Source organism: Lytechinus pictus, chromosome 17 (assembly GCF_037042905.1).
Source record: "Lytechinus pictus isolate F3 Inbred chromosome 17, Lp3.0, whole genome shotgun sequence".
Lineage (NCBI taxonomy): Eukaryota > Metazoa > Echinodermata > Echinoidea > Temnopleuroida > Toxopneustidae > Lytechinus > Lytechinus pictus.
The window spans coordinates 14,396,819-14,417,782 of NC_087261.1; the positions used below are offsets into that span (position 1 = coordinate 14,396,819).

Here is a 20,964-nt window from a genome sequence, read left to right on the forward strand (position 1 = left end):
TTTATGCTCTCTTCTCAGGTTCTTGTTGAAGTCGACTCGTCCAGTCCTCTGTCATGTTTGGAACCTCAACAGCGTTCGGCTCCAGCTCCTCTGGTGTGTTTGGCCAGAGCAACACCGGATCACACAACCCGATGAAGGATATTGAAGTCACGTCCCCTCCGGATGACAGCATCAGCTCGTTGCGATTCAGCCCGGCTTCTATCCCCAACACATTCCTCATCGCAGGATCCTGGGATAACAATGTAAGGAAACATCCCGGGACCTTGTTTCACAAAGACTTTCAATTATTGTAACTGCCATGGAAACCTTGATCTGAATGGCTGCTGAGCCCTGTTACCGTGGTAGTTACCATCTTGGCAGAGTTACTATAAATGTTATTCATATATAAAATAGGACAAATTTCATTGACAAAGTACTTAAGGCCATTTCTGCACCAACTGTAACTTTATTTCAATTTTGTATAGAGAAAAATCAAATAGCTTGCAGCTGAAAATTTCATAAAAATTGAATGTACAAGAAAGATACTTTGACATTTCAAATTTTCAAAATTTTTCACTTACTGCTTGATATGCTCAGACAGTATGTGAATGAATGATGTGATGTCATATTCTTTATAATTTACAAATTATTTTGTATCTGCATTTTTGTAAAATATGATTTTCTCCCTCCTTCAAACGAAGACATAGAGGCCTGTATTCTGAACTCGGGTTTGAATCAAACCCTGGTTTACACTACAGTTGTGGTTTAACTATGGATAGCCAATTGGAGCACAAATCCCTTTATACAGTACACATTCTTTGTTATGAAAGCAAAATGAAACAAAATAGTAAACATAAGAAATATACAATATAAACAGAATTTTTGAATTTTTTGCTCCCATAATTTTGGCACAGAGTTAGACCGTGGTCTAAGTTAAACCCGACTTCAGGATACGGGCCAATGTGATTACTCCATGAACATGCTGAATCACCGATATAAATAATCCGATCTAAAGGTTTCTTTGAAACAAGAAATATAGAGTGTATGTAACACCTTTTCAGCAAAACATTTAAGATGTAATGACTTTCATATCAGATTTGGATGATTTCAGTTGTATTTGCATTTCCATCATGTTAATGTAAATTCTTGAAATTGTTAACGATGAGTAAACATGATTTCCATAGAAATGTTTAAAAAAAAATTGAATGTGTCAGGTGAAACATTGAATGCACTGTAGTATTGTTTGACATATTATGAGAAATTGTTATTTCATAGAGTTTATATCACATGAAACAAGAGCTGCTGGCATGAGACATCACAAATTCAAAACTAGAAAAATCCAATAAATTCTTTGACAGACTTTTGCCAAACTGTCATCAGTATGCTACTTCCACTATAAATCACATTGACTCTTGAGTGAACATCCCCATTAAAGGACAAGTCCACCCCAACAAGAAGTTGATTTGAATAAAAAGAGAAAAATCCAGCAAGCATAACATTGCAAATTTCATCAAAATCGGATGTAAAATAAGAAAGTTATGACATTTCAAAGTCTCGCTTAATTTCATAAAACAGTTATATGCACATCCTGGTCGTTATGTAAATGAGGAGATCGATGACGTCATCGACTTACTATCTCTTTTGTATGTTATTGTATGAAATATTCTAATTTTCTCCTCATTTTCAAGTGAAACAACGATTAATTGCTCTCTGAACATATGGAATTAGTATTGTTTGATGATACTATATGGTTTAGTCAAGTTGATCATTTTTGTGAAATGTCAAATCTGTAAAAATTGAAATATTGTGTAATTCAAACAATGAATAAAAAAAATTGTGTGTGAGGGACATCATAGATTCTCTCATTTGCATGTGACTAATTGTGCATATAACTATTTTGTGAAAAATAAGCAAAAATTCAAAATGTCATAACTTACTTATTTTACATCCGATTTTGATTAAATTTTCAGCGTTATGCTAGTTTGAATTTTCTCTTTTTATTCAAATCAACTTTTTTCTAGGGTGGACTTGGCCTTAAAGTACAAGAACTGATTATCAAAAGTTGACCGTTATCTTTCTTCCTTGTACAGGTTCGTTGCTGGGAGATCCAGAGTAATGGACAGACGATCCCCAAGGCACAACAAACCCACACAGGTCCTGTCATGGACGTAGATTGGCATGATGTAAGTACTTTTCACATGTTCATATCATGACGGAAACATCGGGGCCCCGTCTTACAAAGAGTTACGATTGATCAGATCAATCGTAACTCTAATTTTTTCTACAAAATATTTTCACAATGTCCTTTGTATGCAAAGAGAAGTGCAGTGAATTTTCAAGAAAACAATGAATGCATGAATATACATCATATCTATTTGAACAAACATGCATGTTGACGTTGTTGGCCGTCCATAGTTGCGATGGATCGTATCAATCGTATCTCTTTGTAAGATAAGATGGGGCCCAGAGCTGCCAAGTAGTACTTATTTTCAGTAATTATTACTGATTATACGAAGGATACTGACGGTTTCATGCAAAATACTGAATTCTAAAGTTTCAGTTTTATGTGTTGGCCAATGGCAGTTCTATGAAAATAAAGATGTCCTCACCAAGACACTGTTTTTCAGCATTTAATATACTGAAATGTCCTTGTTCAAGTTGACAGCCCTGAGATGTGATTGTAAATGGTCCCTTGTGGACATGGGGAGTGTTTTATGAAACAATAGACACTGATTTTCACTGTTGAATTTGCTCTGAACCAATTAGATTCAAGGATTTTGGTAGCTTGTAACAAAACCCAGAGAATATTACTGACTGTTTGTTTTCTGAAAGGCTCCGATGATATTCAATAATACATAAGCTGAACTTAAAATGTAGCGTTTGGAGTTGCTGGTCGGGACTGGGAGTTTACAAGAAATATGTTTGCTGAATACTGATGTACATGGTAAGATGTGAATGACAATGTCATTGGCTTAACAATTGGAGCACCTTGACTGCGAATTGCTGAAATACTTCCCATAGTGGAGACTGTGCCGGAAACCAGAATCCAATGACTTGGGTAATATAAAGTTCAAGAATAACTCATTTTATAGCTCACCATTTCATTTGATACATGAATATCTCACAGTATAAAAATGATCTGACACTCGGCAAATTTGGTGTAAGGGACTGTGCTGAAATTGTTCTTGAAATCTCTGTTTGCATTTGACGTTTCTTTTTCTTTTTCTTTGGAAAACCAGGATGGCACCAAAGTGTTCACTGCTTCCTGCGACAATACAGCCAAGATGTGGGATCTCAACAGTAATCAAGCCATTCAAATTGCTCAGGTAAATGATGAGTACTGTCTAAAATACGCTTTTCTCACAAGGGATTCTTAACCCGGACTATAGTTAACCCCCACAATATATGTTTTTTGATCACACGGGCCAAATTATCCACTTAATCCTGACCAAGAAAATACTTGCTTTTCTCACACAAACTTCAGTAACGCTGCACTAAAGTGCACTAAGCTCACCCCCCCCCCCCCCCGGACTATAGGTGAGGCTAGCTTGTCATTTAGCCCCACCTAAAGTATATGTATGGGGTTATTGGGGAAAAATATATAGTATGTATATTGCTCATGAAGAAAGGGCATTGGTGTATCAAACAAAATTCAACAGCGGCCACCTGTCTATAGTGAAAAGCCTATATTTAGTGGTCACTAAAATTGTCTCCCATTTGAAAAAAAATATCCATATGCTATAGAACCTGTCTATAGAGATCACATGTCTCCAGTAGCAACCATTTCTGCTTCCCTTGTGACGTTTTTCTGTATGTATGTGTTAAGGAAGGAAATCAGTGTTGTTCATGTGCATTTCATGTTTGCCAAAATTAAACTTTTTGAGTGATTTGGTTGTTTTGTTGAATATTAGGTGCATCACACATGTACCCAACATATTGTTAAAGCGTATGTTTTTTAGTGCAGAAAGTTAGCCTTCATCGTTGATATTCACTCTTGTTATATTCATACTTGATTTAAAAAGTATGTAAGTAACTAGAAAATTAGCAATTATTGCCAATTTAAGGATTAACAAACAGGTTAATCTTGCTCTAATTAATGGATATTATATACTTCCATCAGTTTAATCATTAAGTAGTGCCATACCGATACTATGAATCATCATCACATTACCATTTGGTGTGAAAATATTTCCTTTTATATCCTACATGAATTTAATCCTGTATAGTGATTGGTTCAAGGAGCATCACGTGACTAAATATATTCTTGCTATGCTTTTGAAACAAAACGGCCACAAAGAAAAAATTGCTATTCCGTGACTTCAATGATGGAATATTGCACTATTCCATCATTGATGTCACAGATCATGCAATCTCTCGGACGTGCCGGTCAGCGAGATGTCTCTAACGGGCAAGTCCCATGAAGGGACAGCGCAGGGACTAATACTATTGTTCTAACTTATTAAAAGAAGGATGTAAAACAAATCTACCTTGCCTTTTTTCCGAAAGCATGGAGGGAATTATTCTTCCTCAAAGCGTGGTATTTTCGTATATTATATATTTTTTTCAGCATGAGGGACCTATAAAGTGTGTTCGTTGGATCAAAGCCCCTAACTACTCGTGCGTCATGACCGGCAGCTGGGATAAAACGATCAAGTTCTGGGACACCCGGACACCCAACCCTATCCTCAGCATCCAGCTTCCTGAGAGGTGCTATTGTGCTGATGTGGTAAGGAACTCTACAAACTTTATTCAGTGTATCAGACTTTATTTAATACAGGGGTTCTCAAACTACGGATCCGGCCCGCGGAGCTTCTCAATCCGGCCCGCGAGATTCTGCTGTTTTTTTTTTTAATCACTTTTAAGTCACAATATGAAACATAGCTCAATATTATTACATTGTGTATCCATGTAGACCTAACCGTAATACAAGTAATGGCAGTCAATTTGACTTTTAAACAAATTTTAAAAGTCAAATTAATTTGACTTTTAAACAAATTTTAAAAGTCAAATTAATTTGACTTTTAAACAAACTTTAGTGGAGTCTTTTCTGTCTGTTCGATCTACTTTCTTATTAGATGACCATCGCTGTTCTCACCCTGTTTGGATCTACATACAAGTGCGAAAGTGCATTTTCCACAAGGAAATTTAAAAAGAACTAACTAAGACCGAAGTACCTTGACAGGGGCCCGCGGAACAGTTTTCAAAGTGGGGGGGGGGGCTGCCCGGCCATGCAAAAAATTCACAATCATATGGTAATTTTTACGTTTTTGTACATGGTTTTGGAAAAAAGTGAAGCCCCCCACCCCCAGTGACCAGTGAACATTTGCACCAGTGCCTTCGTCTGGCAATTACACCTTTTGTGCCAAGGTTCAAGCAGCTTGTTGCTGACAGACTGTCACTTTTCCCATATTGAAAGTGAGAGCATCTAGGACCTCGACCGCAAGGGTCTTTGTTCTTCCCGCACATTTTTTTCTAAGTATTCACTTCACCCTGGCCCTTTCAGGTTTAATTGGAGTCTCATCTGGCCCTTCAAAGAAAAAGTTTGAGAACCCCTGATTTAATATATCCATACAGTGGTTGGTAGTAACACACACCCTCACTTAGAAATGCAATGTATTCTTGGGTGCGAAATCAGACTCTCAAGCTTTTGACTTCCATTTAAGCTGAAATCAGAGTAACGAATTCACATCTTTGAGCAATTTAGGGTCTGACACACACTTACTTGCATGATTTCAAAACCGTGCACCAGCACAGGGCATTCCAAATCTGTTATCAAAAGTTGTGTGAGACTTGAAAGAACAGAGTTATCGAACGATGCTTTACCAGCTTTTCACATTACAGATTTATCATGAAAAACATGGAGGGAAGATCCCCCCCCCAGATTTTAGGGTTCAATAAGATGAAACAAATTTAAGTACTCACATACTTGTTTTAAAGTGTCGTGGTGTAGCGGTTCTGACTCTCACCTTGTAATCAGAGGGTCGTGTGTTCGAATCCCACTATGGCCTAGGGTCCTTTGGCAAGGCGTCAATCCACAATTTGCCGCCCTCCACCCAGGTGTTAAATGGGTACCGGGTAGGATGCGAAATCCTATGTAGTATGCCTAGCAATTGAGTCTTGAAGTCTTGTTTGAATGCTCCCCAGGGAGTGGAGATGGTTCATACATTGTATGTGGGCATGCAAGGATCCAATGACAAGGGTAATAATATATCTGTAAAGGGCTTAAAGACGTTGTTCCGATGTGTTAAGCGCTATATAAATGCGGAATATTATTAAATCCCCCACAACTTTATCATCAATTTTACAATTTTTTTTTAATCCACTCAGATGTATCCAATGGCAGTGGTGGGTACAGCGGACAAGAACGTCATTATTTACCAGCTTGAAAATCAGCCTTCAGAATTCAGACGTATGGATTCACCATTGAAATATCAGGTTTGTGTGGCTGTCTCTTGTGTTCATGTAGTAAAGATAAATTCCAGTTGTAATGATTTCAAAATTAATTCGTGCAAAATCCAATAAAATGACAAAAAAAGTGTCTGTTTTCATAAATAAAAAGCATATGCCAAAGGATGCTCTGAGAAATTGTGTAATTGCTGAGAAATAGCAAAATATCGACTGATTTGGGACAAATGTAAGGTATTTTTCCAAGCAATAATATTATGCTGTCCCACATGTGCTTAGCTGTGTTTGTGATCTACAGTGTGATTAATTTTTCAGCTTAGATTTCAGGATTTCACTAAGTTCAGATTATGTAACTACCAGATCTAGATCCACAATGATGTAGTGATTTTTTTGTTTTGTTTAGACTTTCTTGTGAAATCAGTGTTCACTGCACTGCAACCACTTTCAGTTATAGTATGAAAAGACAAATGATATATATGGACTGTCGTGGTGTAGCTGCTGTGACTCTCAACTTATAGGGTTGTATGTTTGTTTCCCGACAAGGCACATATGTCCTTTGGTAAGGCGTCTTTTCACACTTGGCTCTCTCTCCGACTAGGTGTTAACTGAGTACTGGTAGGATGGGAAAGTCAGTGTAATTAGATTGGCATATGTGGACTGTTTTGAAAAAATTGTTGCCTGGTTTAGTTTACATGGTGCAGTTTAATTTTGGAAAAGAGATGGCTCCAATGCACTGGGGTAATAATTACTTGTAAAGCACTTAGAAAAGTATTAAGTGTTAAATATTAATATCACTATTAATATTGTTATCATCAAAGTCATTCTCCTCCTCATCATTATTATCATCATCATCATTGTTATCATCATCCTCATCATCAATCATCATCATCCTCCTCATCATCATCATTATTATCATCATCATTGTCATCATCATCTTCTCTATTATTATCCCTCCTATCTGATACAGCTGAGATGTGTTGCCATCTTCAAGGACACCAAGAAGAACGTTCCGACTGGGTTTGCCTTGGGGAGCATCGAAGGTAGATGTGCAATCCAGTTTGTCCAGGCGGCAAATCCGTAAGTTATTCCATGAATTTAAAGTGAAACAGGGGCCCGTCTTACAAAGAGTTGCGATTGATCTCATCAATCACAACTATGGACGGCCAGCAACATGTTTAATCAAAATATTTTCTATGATTTATATTGATGCATTCCATGTTTTCTTGAAAATTCACTGTGCTTCTCTATGTTTACCAAGGACATTGTGCAAATTTCCTGTAGATAAAATTATGACACTGATGGATTTCCATATTGTTACGATTGATTGGATCAATCGTAACTCTTTGTAAGACTTTGTAAGACCAGGGGACTTCTTCCTCGTCTTCATCCATGAAAGCACAGACCACCTCTTTGGTGATTTCAAGTCTGATGTTAGTGTTGGTGTTGAGAGTGTGAAAAGGGTTGCTGAACCGAGCTGGGTTCAGAAGTACGATACCAATCACGTCATCGCTAGCTCATGACATCAGCTTCTTCCAGTCAGATGAAAGTATTTAGTAGCTTTAAGCAACGATAAATACTTAGTGAAATATTTTCTTGATTGAAATATTGTGAAGTTGGTGCATTGATAGGTGAAGCGAGATTGCCCCAAATAAATCACAAATCATGAAAATAAAAATGTCTGTCAACAATAACTTATGAATATTCATGTACCAATATGATTTGTTTGTTACAGGAAAGACAACTTCACCTTCAAATGTCATAGGACTAATGGGACCTCGTATAACAGCCAAGATATCTATGCAGTAAGTGTTGTTTAAATACCAGGGGCCCATTTGATTGCATTGACTTCAATGTACAATCGTGAAAATCATGTGTATGAATAATTGCTAAAAATCTTTGTGTTACGGAACCTGGAATTCTGTTTTTCCTGTTATTGCACATGTATGTGGTTTCTTTCAATCATATCGAGCACTAAGGCATGAATTCACAAAAATAGTTTGGAATCCATGGTTTGAAACAATGGTTTATACATATTTCATGCATTAATTATGCTCAATTCAGTGCATATACCAGTATTGAGAAAAGTATTTGTCATAGTGCTAAATTGATGCCTGTTTACTAAGGTTACTGTGTAAATGAGCCCACTGATATGTATGAAAATGTCATGTGTCCACACAAACAGAGGACTCATTAATTCACAACATCGGTAAATGCTGTGACCTTCGCATAACAAAGTGACCCTTGCAGCTCTGGTCATGTGATTTTGTCCTGTCACTGATTCAAATCTATATAACCTATGTAATATGAATGACTATGATCATTATTTTCATTACTACTACTACTGCTACTAGTACTACTACTACTACTACTACCACTACCACTACTACTACTACTTCTACTACAACTACTAATACTACTTCTAATACTACTACTAATACTACTGCTAATACTACTACTACTACTACTACTACTACTACTACTACTACTACTACTAATACTACTACTACTACTACTACCACCACCACCACCACTACTTCTACTACTTCTACTACTACTACTATTTCTACTACTTCTTCTACTACTTCTACTACTACTACCACTAATACTACTACTTCTACTACATTTGAAAATTGACAGGTTAACTCAATAGCATTCCACCCAGAGTATGGTACACTTGCCACATCAGGCTCCGACGGAAAGTTCAGTTTCTGGGACAAGGATGCCAGGACAAAATTGAAGACCTCGGAACAGATGGAACAGCCGATCACGTGTGGTGCTTTTGACGCCAAGGGCCAGATATTTGCCTATGCTGTCAGCTACGATTGGTCAAAGGTAAGTTGGTCTCTCCATTGGGGCCCGTCTTACAAAGAGTTGCGATTGATCCGATCAATCACAACGATGGACGGCCAGCAACGTCAACATCTAAAATGCATGTTTGTTTAAAATATTTTCTAGATATGACGTAAATGACATACATTCAATGTTTTCTTGACAATTGGTGTGTTCGCCTTTGTTTGCAAAGGACATTTTGAAAATTTTATGTAGAAAAAATTATGAAACTGATGGATTTCCATAGAGTTACGATTGATTGGATCAATCGTAACTCTTTGTAAGACGGGGCCCAGATACGTTTCTGTCGTCACCATTTAATATTTGAACGCTTGGTTTGATTAGCGGAACATCAAGCGTGTCGCCAACTGCAACTCGAGTCACATTTATTGACAATGCACACAAAACGCATTTGAAAATTAAGATAGAGTCAGGCCTCTGGCTCTGGCTGAAACTCAGGTAAATTTGCCATGTAGTTACCATCAGGGCAATTCCATAAATTATGTACGTCTGACCCCCTATATGTGGGACCTTCATGAAATTTTCTGTCCCTGATTTCTGGTTCTTTCCACAGTCTGTAATGCTCTCAAATGACCATGACTTGGTCAGTTTATGAAGTGAAGTAAGACTTGAGAAAAATGGGGGTCAGATGTACAAAAAGGTTGATCATTTTATGGAATCACCCATCATTGAAATAGACTCTTCTAATAACTCATGAATAGAATTTAGGCGTTGTTGATTTTGAAATTTGATAGGCAGTTATTTGAGGGTAATAAAATCATATAATCCCATGTTTGAAAGCTTTTCTTGATTGTGTAAAGAAGATATTTTATCTTTAAAACATCCGACCAAGTAAGAATCTCTTCTTCATATTTTTTTCTCTAACAGGGACACGAGTTCTACAACCCACAGAAGAAGAACTACATCTTCCTGCGAGGAAACGCCACCGAAGAACTCCGCCCAAGGAATAGAAGGAGGTAGAGCGATTACATGATAAGAAAGAGATTGGTTGTAGGGGGCAGCATGCTTTGGAAAAGACACAGGGCAGTGTCCAAAGACTTCTTTATTATTTGTCAGAAAAGCAAAATGCTTTGGATGTTGGCAGGTGCAGCAAGAAGCGCATCAATCGAATTGTGAGAACACAAGAATCATTTCTCAATTAATTTTTTTTCTAGATGGAGTGAGACGCTCAAACGGCTGAAGCGGCTTAAGGGGCGATCATGCTATGGGTTGGTACATCCGTTAGGTTTTGCCAGCTGTGCTGCGAGCAATAAGTGGCATCAGCTTGCTGAAATGGGAGCATTTGGAGGAAAGTGACGCCGAGCTGGGGAACGTTTCACAACAATTTTAGTCGGTGATTGTCACCGATGATGTTACAAGCTACCGCAAAGCCATGCTTTTGATCGGTTGAGAGCAACTTAAGTCGGTGAGAATCACTGACGAAAACTATTCATGAGATGCTTCCCAGGATCCCTGTTGTAAGGCATGGTCAAAAGAGGCTTAGGGGATGTTGCAAGAAAATATTTGCGATCAATTGCAAATATTCTGTTGCAATTTTACAACTGATAGATCAATGTTAGCTGTAGCAAATCAGATTAAACTTCTTGTTTCAAGGTGCAGATTAGCAATCAATCACTAATTCGCAATTAACTACAAGACATGATTGATTAAGGGACCAAAAATAGACTTGCAATGGATCGCAAGTTTCTTGCAACACCCCATTAGACTTTTTATAAGGTACTTCTGATATCTGTAGGGAGATGTCTGTTTAAGAAGGGTAGCATGGTAGATGGTAACATAAAGAACATTGCATACCCACATGAACATCCCCTTTTTGCATGATGGAACAACTCTATCTTCATGTTTTTCCCATATTCATATTTTTCATGACATTATTCAGAGAAGATGTTATCATTTCTGGGACAAAGTTTGGTTGGAATATTTAACCTGTTTGTCAATCCAGAGTCTAATTTCTCTGATCCTGCATATTTATGCAAATATAGGTCACCATGCACAAACGTCAGAATATATTGACGCATTAGATGAAAATTCAGCCTGCCACCTCCTCAGATGTGGGCTCTGTTTATTGCAAAACCTCCATACTGTATTTAAAGGGATCGTCGAGGCTGAAAATATTTCTATCCTAATAAATAGAGTAAAATTCACAGAGCAAAATGCTGAAAATTTTATCAAAATCGGATAACCATTAACGAAGTTATAGAATTTCAAAGTTTATCAATATTTTGTGAAAACATTTATATGCACATTGTCATGAATATTTATTAGGTGGGCTGATGATGTCACATCCCCACTTTCCTTTTTCTTATGTTATTACATGAAATCATTTTTTTTTTTCATTTTTTCATACATCTGTAAATGATTTGTCTCCATTATGATGAAATAAGTTGCGGCAATAAATAACTAATGCACTTAATCAGTTGTCAATCCAATTGTTTTAGTTCTTGGTATAAAAATTTGAATAAACCTAATTTCATATAATAAAATACAAAAGAACAAGTGGGGATATGACATCATCAGCCCACCTAATGAATATTCATGAAGACATGCCTAGAACTGTTTCACCGGAATAATGCAAATCTTTAAAATTCAATAACTTCGTTATTTGTTATCCGATTTTGATCAAATTTCCAGCATTTTGCTCTGTGAATTTTACTCTATTTATTGAGATATAAATATCTCCAGCCTGGACCATCCCTTTAACATAATTTTTTTACATTTTTTTACTTCAGAGAAAGAGATGAAGGAGATTAAGTCTCTTGTATTACTTTATTTTGTTTTGAGGCATGTAATGCCATTTTTCTTTAGTTAATTGTGACCTGTATGAATACACTGCGTAGGGGCAGCCTAAGCGATAGATTTATACAGGGAGAGGATATTATTTGGCTGGTCTTGTTTTAGAAGACTTCTTTGACAAAATTTAAATTGTAGACCAGTGCCCCTTCTTAGAAAGAGTTGCGATTGATCCAATCAATCGCAACTATGGACGGCCAGCAACGTCAACATGTATTATGCATGCTTGTTCAAAATATTTTCTAGCTATGATGTACAATTATACATTGTTTTCTCAAAATTCACTGTGCTTCTCTTTGTTTACAACGGTCATTGAGCAAATTTCCTTTAGAAAAATTCATGACACTGATGGATTTCCATAGAGTTACGATTGATTGGATCAATCGCAACTCTTTGTAAGACGGGTCTCAGGGCTTTATCAGTATTCTCATTAAGAGGTAATGTTATATGTTCTGAGCTTCAAAGATATTAGTGATTGATTTGCTGAGAGCAAATTTTCACCGAATATTAGGATCATATTTCTCACTGATGATCGTGGCCCGTATTCTCAAACCCAGTTTAACTTTACGGGGCCTAGCTCTCTGTTAAATTATGGGGAGCCAACAATATCAAAATTGCCTTTTTCTTTTCATTATATTTCCTAGTTTTCGTTTGCACTTTTGTCATGTTTTAATGACAAAGAGAACTTTTTCAGTAATTGTTCCCAATCAGTTATAAATGATTTGAGTGTCAAATGATCTGACAGATGTAACTTGTACTGTTGAAGATACCTGTCTCAATTGGCTAGATCCATAGTTATACCACATTTAAACCAGAGTTTAATTTTTTTTTTTTTAAATTCTTCATACAGGGTACTTGATATCACATTTAGCGTGAGCATTGTCACTTCACTTTTGCAAAGTTATTGCAAGTTATTTAAGTCCTATGGAATTCCCTCCACCCCCCCCCCCTTCACTCCATCCCATCCTTGTTACAGTTAAAGTACTGTTCTCATAAATTTCAGTGAATCATGGAGTATATATTTTTTTACACACCGTTTTCCTCCGTAAAGGTGCTAAGATGGAATATCTCCCCCCCCCCCTCCCCTTCCAAAGAGAGTTTAGGATTCTGAAAAAGTGTGGGAGATATGCCCCCCCTCCCCGGATTAATGCTGAAGAATGAATACTTGCACTATTCAAATTGTATTATTATTGATATTTGCATTCCAGCTTGTCAAAGCAATAATTGTTACAATGTTGGACCTCTTGATTGCTTTGTGAAATTTGTCGGTTTAGCTCTATAATTTCAATCTTTCACAATTTCATTCCTAGATACAATTTTTTGTGTTTTTTTTTTGTTATTTGTATATTTTTTAAACATTTTCGTATTATGTTCCCCTTAGCATATGAAAGGACTCTTCCAAATTGTGAAATAGTTGATGGAAGTTTACCAATTATAAATTTAAAGATATCTTTCTTACTTCAAAATTTTGTATGAAATTATTTGTCCGAACCATTGAATTTATTTACCCTCTATTATTTGTGAAGAAAAATCAACAATCTTATATTTTGCTTTCTAAATTCTAGACAAAATTCACTTTCGTATCTCTGAAATTTTGCTATTAAGAAGCTACATATATGCATTTAGTGTACTATGTACACTATAGTATACTTTGTGACCATCTAAAAGATGCTGAATTACCGTCTTGTTCATATTCGTGTAGTCCATTACACTTTCAGTTTCAGCCAAATGACAGGTTTCTAATTTAAGGTAAAGGAATATGTTGGGTGGGATTAAAATGATGTTACCTGAGAATAGGTCTAGGTTTTTCCTTTGTGAGTTGCGCTAGGTTAACTATTGGACGGTTACAGGATTGGCATCACAAGGGTAGTTTGATGTGGCAGGGGGGGACAACTTTTTTTCTTTTAATTGAATCACAGGGATGATATAGAATTAAGGACCTATTACTTTTTTATGCTCCTCTTTCTTTTTTCACTACCTGAAGAATCATGGGGGGGGGGTTCTGGATGGTCACCCCCTGCCCCCCCCCCCTCCCCTAACACCACCCCTTGGTGTTATCGTGTATGTCGTACTGAAGAGTTCAACAAATAAGTAGAGAACCATTATACTCATGTAGTATATGCATGAACTTATATGTATATAAATGAAATATGAAATTAAATAATAACTTGTGCATTGCACAAAACATGCTTTGCAAGTTGCAACCCTCTTCAACGCCAAGGGGCTGCATTTCTTAAATTTGTTTCTACTGTTAGTTATGCATGAATTTACTTACTAATGACTGGTGACCCTAGTTCTTGTAGGAAAATATATACCCTTGGCATTAAATCATTGGCATTGATTGAACTCCAGAGAAAGAGTCACCAGTCGCTCTCAAAATCCTTTGTAATTTACGAACAGCTGTATAAAGCACCACCGTAGGCCTATTCATTGAACAGTTCAAGTCGATGTCTATGCCTGAAAATATTTTGCGAATGTAGGAATTCCTACTTCATGAGGAGAGGGGGGCATCCCCTGCACTCATGTGGAGTGTTTCATGAAACGACAAGTTGGTCATTTCCACTGGCTGTTGTTATAAGCTACTGCAAATCCTTGCAGCTGATTGGCTGAGAGCGAATTAGTGTGTGAAAATGACTGACAAAGCTTTCATGAAATGCTCCCATGCTTGGTAGTGGAATCTCGTGATGATGAACTCTTTTTTTCAATGAACCCCCCTTTCTGTCAGCAACATGCATTTGACACTTATTTGTTTCATTGTTTTCATAATAAGGATTAGATATGTTCATTGCGAAGGGGTTTATTATTATGAGGTTCTCTATCACAGAGCTGCCAAGTAGTACGATTTTTCTGTATTTAGTACGTTTTTGCAACCAAAATATGGCAGTACGTTTTTTCTTTAAAAATACGTTTTTTTTACAAAATCGAAATTTATTGAGAAAAATCATCTCTATATGTCTCTATTTCATAAAACGTACACAAATATGGTTATTAGATCAATGTAATTTCAGGTAACTTGTTTTTTTTTTCAATCATTTTGTAAAAACCAGGGTGAGATATACACAAGTTTCAATGTTTTTTTTTTTTCATCTGCAAGAGCAGTACACATTTTAGCTTGCATGCAGCTTGAGCGCTGTGATGGGTGAGTGCGCCAAGCATTTTATTATGAAATACACTTTTTTTGGGGGAAAATACAAAATATTTATCTCACACGGTAAAAATACTGATTTTTTTGTCAAAATACTGATTTTGGGGGATAAGAATACTGAAAATGCAAAATACAACTTGGCAGCTCTGCTATCATCTCTCTCTCTGTCTGAGAGTATACATGAATATCTCCTGTTCAAGGGAAATGCATCATGAATAGAATAAAACATTTATTTGTCGAAATCCCTGTGATTCTACGAGTCGTTTATGAATCTACATTATAATTACAACATATTATATTATAATGGGACATGGATTTAGTGATGTAATCTATAAAATGTACACTAATTTGTTATTATTCAAAATCATATCTTCGATAGATGAGAATTTGATAATTAATGGTTTATGTATCCAGCTGCTAGAAATAATGATGTAGAGCGATGTTTCGCCAATTATTATTTGGCTTCTTCGGGCGACTCATATTGCAGCAGAATGAGCACTCATTAATTACTCCTTACTCTCTCTATCTCATTGAGCAATTTATCAACTCTGACTTGATGAGGGATAAAATTTCTGTCGGGGCAGTACAATACGTCCAACGCCCTTTATGTGAGACCGTCCTGTAAAGATGATATCTTGTTTTCTAATTCATATGAAAGTTTTTGATGCTCTCAAATTATCATGGCTGGAGTAGTTTTTAAAGTGAATTAAAAATGGAGAATTATGGTGGTCGAACGTACAAAAGGTTGACGATTTTATTAAATTGCCCATCAGTTTATAGTTGAATTCAACATCAGTCAATCGTTCTTTTGAAGTCGCACAGTTTTGTAGGGAACATCTTCCAGTGCTAGAATTTGTTAAATATGCACTTTACTTTTCTATTATAAGATAAAAGTTAACTTTTGTTGACTGATCATACATTTCACTTCCATTCCATTCAAGAAATATTATTTCTTCTCCCTTACTATCCCAGCTAATGTCATAGGTCAGTAGGCGGAAACCAGACTGTCCCTTTGGGGGTCAAAGGTCGCGGAAACGAAGAGTATTGGTGTCCCTGTAGCGGTAAGGAGCGAATGAGAATGAGAATTGGGTGAAAAGTGCTCAAAGTTTACTGTAATGATTTCATAAGTATTCAATTCATTTGCATCTTTGATAATGCAACAGGCAGGTAGACCTGTGAATCTGACCCCAGATTGACCTAATCTGTCACCAATGACTTAAGCCCGGCGCACACTACGCGGTTCGTTGTGATCCAATTTTCCAAGAAATTATAATTGCATTTTATATAAACATTCCAACCAATAAAATCTTCGCGATCAGAGATAAGAATAGTGGTAGGACTACCGAAATCAACATTCAGTCCAGTTCGAGCCTCCCTGTAGGAATAAAAGCAAATTGAATTCCAAATCGCAATGAAGTCATCATCTGTTGTGACTTGAATCGGATTTTGACTTTACTCCGACAACAGGGCTTGCCGCAAAGCAAAATTATGATTTTTTTTCCTAACAGTATCCCAAACTTCAAATAAAGTAATTTTTCTTCTTGGAACTTTCACATTTAATGCAAAATGTGATTTATTAGAAAATTGTGTCGTATTTGATCGCATAATGTGCGCTGGGGTTAACCATTGGTTAGTTTGGAGTCAATGATGGTGTGACTTAAATCCTTAACATCAAGTTTGGCGAGGGCTCATGATGGGTAGAAGATGACGAAATTGAATCTCCTATTAGAATGAGATAGATAAAATGGGAAATTATCAAATGCTACATATTACTATCCTCAAACTTTGCAACCACAATAAAGTTTTCATTCTAGATGCTTAATATTTCATCAAAATTTATGTAAAATATTAAAGAGAGATGTGACATTTCAGAGGCAGAATCAAGGATTCCTTGGTGGGAGGGGCATACTTTTTCTGTCAAAATTTCTTTTGACAAGCAAAAAAAAAGAAATCAAAATTGAATGTAAAATAAGTGACAACATTTCATTGGCAGAATTGCAGATTTTGAAGGTGGGGGGGCGGGAGCACATGTATTTCTGTCAAAAATTATTTTGCCAACCCCCCCCCCAAAAAAAAAAAAAATTAAGGGTCTTTTGGTCCCGCCCCCTGAGATTGGCCACTGCATTTCAAAGTTTTGCTTATTTTCACATAACAGTTATATGCACAGCACAAGTGAAAATGCCAAAAAAAATCACATCCAAGCAGGTGACCTCTCACACTCCATATTTCTTTTGTTATCATGTATGAATTTTAAAGGTCAAGTCCACCTTAGAAATAAGTTGATTTGAATCAATAGAGAAAAATCAGACAAGCATAATGCTGAAAATTTCATCAAACTTGGATGTAAAATAAGAAAGTTATGAAGTTTTGCTTATTTTTCACAAAATAGTTATATGCACATTTAGTCACATGCAAATGAGAGAATTGATGATGTCCCTCACATACTTTCTTTTGTTATTTATTGTTTGAATTACACAATATGTCAATTTTTACAGATTTGAAAATAAGGACCAACTTGACTGAACCATAAAATGTTAAACAATGGTAATTCCACATGTTCAGGAAGAAATAAAACTTTGTTTCACAGGACAATGAGGAGAAAATTAGAATATTTCATATTTCATCTAATAAAATACAAAAGGAATAGTGAGTGAGTGATGTCACTTCTTCCCTCATTTGCATACCAACCAGGATGTGCATGTAACTGTTGTGAAATTAAGCGAAAATTGATAATGTCATAACTTTCTTATTTTAAATCCAATTTTGATGAAATTTTCTATTTTTATTCAAATCAACATTTTGTTGGGGTGGACTTGTCCTTTTTTTTTGGGGGGGGGTGGTAGATTTGACAATAATGACCTTGATTGAGTCAGATGATCTCACAACAATGAATCTCCTCATGTTCACAAAGAAATCAGACCAAGTTTAGCGTGATATGTCAAAATGCAAAAGAAATAGTGAGATGGTAACATAAGTTCCCTCATTTGCATACCAGCTGGGTATTGATGTTTCTGTTTTGTGAAATCAAGTGAAACTTTGAGATATCACAACTCTAAAATGTAATTGCATTTGAATTTTGCATCTTTCGGTTAAGATAAACAAGAATGCGTTTGTGGTCAATCGTATCCAAGGAAAATTTCCAGCCACTTTTTCAACAATATCCTTTTAACACTTGCACCTTTGCTTTTCACATTTTATAACCATTTCTAATTAACCCGTTTTTAGAAGCAATGCATATTTCCAATTGGCGCAATTATCCTATAGTGTTTCAAGATGCCTGCATAAGCAATGAAAAATCACAAAGTTAGTCTCTTATTTATATTTCAAATATACTATTCAATGTCTACAATCTTCAAATTGCATAATCTTTTTTTTCACCTGATTCCTTAGACAATGCACTATCATGGTATAAAAAAAATCAATTTAAATAACACACTTTTCATTGCCACAAAACAAAAGGTACACTTTATACATGTTCATCTAAAATAATGTTTCTGTTTGCTGTAACCCTTCGGACCGTTCTCAAAAAGGAGGATGATTATGATACATGGCATTTGCAAAACGCTGTTTATCCATTTGCCCATTTAAAGGCGCCCTGCCCTATATATTAACTCCATCTATTGTTTCCAGTCATGAATGTATCTTGCGTGTATTTAAACTCTTTGCATGCTGAATTAATTTTGATGGGATAATAATGAAAATTGATAAATCCATGTTATTTTCTTAATTCAAGATTTCCATATTGCACCTTTACTACTTCTTATTATTATTGAATAGATGTTATCCAAGAACTATTGCCTTTTATTAGCTTATCTTATTTGAAGGTAGGGGAGAAAAATAATCATTACGATTGTTGAATTTAATTGTACGAATGTGCAAGATTGCAACATCAGCGCGCAAAGGGTTAATGCAATTCATCTGCTTACATTTTTTGTTGCCCTCATCTTTCCTAATTCACCAGTTTTACATTATTTTAATGCAAGGGGCACTGAACTAGAAAAAAACAGTGATTCTCCTCCATAGGCCTATTGAAGATAATCTTGATATATATCTCCTTTCATCAAACAATCATAAATATAATGTGAATTCAGTGTTAGAAATATGATGATCATGTGATCTTTATTAAAAACAGGAATACATAGAAGCATAATATACTAAAAACACATTGGCCCAAATTAAGTTCACAAAGGTGGTTTTGAAAACCCATGGTTGAATCCATGGTTTATGCAGATTTCCTGTATAAATAACGCTTAATTTAACATGTATCGGGCGCGTGTATAAAACATGCCCAATGCTGATGCACGGTTTTGTCACAGTGCGCCAAATTGACGCCTGTTACCATGGTAAGATACGCTATTTTATTCATGAGTCCCGTACTGTTTGAAGAGTGGACTCATTATTCAAAACAGTGGACTCATGAATAAAATAGCGTGGATAACCACGGCAATAGGCCTCGATTTGGCGCACTGTAACAAAAGCGCGCGTCAGCATTGGACGTTTTTCAATATACGCAGTAAATAAGCGTAATTTATACAGAAAATCTGCATATAAACCATGGACTCAACCGTGGGTTTTCAAAACCAACTTTGTGAATTCGGGCCATTATTTCTCAAATACTATAGTGTGAATGTTGTAAAGATTGGAATGAAATTATTTGTCATTGTATTATCAGACTACCTATGAGAAATATATTGCATCCATCCATATTTATTGAAAAAATTAATGGAGCAACAACCCGCCATTTTGAAGGCACCAGAACCGCTTAAAAGTACTCCAAAAGGTCAAGGGTGCACAAAGTTCCACACTTTTTTCTCTTGCATGTGTGTGTTAGTCTGGCCCCATGTATTGTTAATTGTGTTATGGAGTACTTTTTTTTTATAGCTTCAAGATCGTGTGTACGACAGCATACAATGAGCTCTATCCATTTTTTTTTTAAATATCAGTGATAATGATGCAGGGTTCACAATCTGAGGTAGTTAAAGCCTTGAGATGGCGCTATTCAATGTGGCTATCATGGCTTCTTCATATGCTGCCAAAATATCCAAACTGATGGTCTCTTGCCTATTGCCATATGGATTATTCAATGTTTTCAAGTATTTTTTACAACTAATAACTTAATTGCACCCCTCTCAATTCAATTGAATAATCCGTAATACATTTGATATGAATTTAATCAACATCTCTGACAAGATATGTTCAGTTATGTCATAATTTATGTTAGTTTATTACAAAAGGTGCTTGTCCAATTATGTGCACAAATTTGTTTTGATAATGCTAGTAATAACTATGGTCAGGTTTTTTTTTTAAGAAATTATTATTTGATAAGAATACATTTGATGCCTTGATGAGAATGGAAAGCTATATATACCTTCATGATTCAGTTGATCTTAATTTTGATTTAGGAGGTTTATATCAAAATTACAGGCAGATGGCTATAAAGATGTGAATGCTTAAAGGAAAACGTGAAATTTTTCATTTGTTCCTTTAAATAAAAACTTTTTTTTTCTTTTAAAGAAAATCAACTGTAAACCTAATTGGAATAGTGTATTCTTGAATAATATGAGGAAATGATAAAATCATTTAGACAAAAGTGGATATCTGCATTATTTGTGTGTGTGTGTGATGTGGGTTATTTGTTGTTTCATGAATGTGGTTATGCCTATGTCTATAATTATATAGGAATAATGTTTTACTTAATAGAGTACCGAAGTGTGACGTCACGATAACATGATGTCATGACAACGAACCGACTGGTTCTAAGCCGAGTCGCAGCTGCACGATCGTCTATACACATT

General features: G+C 35.9%; 1 protein-coding gene across 1 annotated transcript; it reads left to right on the forward strand.

The window, feature by feature from the left end:
• The first annotated feature begins 20 nt into the window (after nucleotides 1-20).
• On the forward strand, nucleotides 21-20,755 carry LOC129280784 (mRNA export factor-like). The gene is made up of 10 exons (XM_064111919.1): nucleotides 21-242; nucleotides 2,070-2,162; nucleotides 3,219-3,305; nucleotides 4,547-4,705; nucleotides 6,307-6,414; nucleotides 7,352-7,461; nucleotides 8,117-8,186; nucleotides 9,022-9,216; nucleotides 10,102-10,190; nucleotides 16,142-20,755. The coding sequence occupies exons 1-10, from the start codon at nucleotides 54-56 to the stop codon at nucleotides 16,143-16,145; spliced, it is 1,104 nt and encodes a 367-aa protein (XP_063967989.1). The 5' UTR covers nucleotides 21-53; the 3' UTR covers nucleotides 16,146-20,755.
• Nucleotides 20,756-20,964: the final 209 nt, after the last annotated feature.

What these genes read in the sequence shown, in the direction of transcription:
- LOC129280784 (XM_064111919.1), top strand. Translation starts at nt 54, where the DNA reads ATGTTTGGAACCTCAACAGCGTTCGGCTCCAGCTCCTCTGGTGTGTTT. An exon ending in GGTGCTATTGTGCTGATGTG is followed by an intron (nt 4,706 to 6,306) that starts GTAAGGAACTCT and finishes TAATCCACTCAG; the next exon opens with ATGTATCCAATGGCAGTGGT. An exon ending in ACAGCCAAGATATCTATGCA is followed by an intron (nt 8,187 to 9,021) that starts GTAAGTGTTGTT and finishes GAAAATTGACAG; the next exon opens with GTTAACTCAATAGCATTCCA.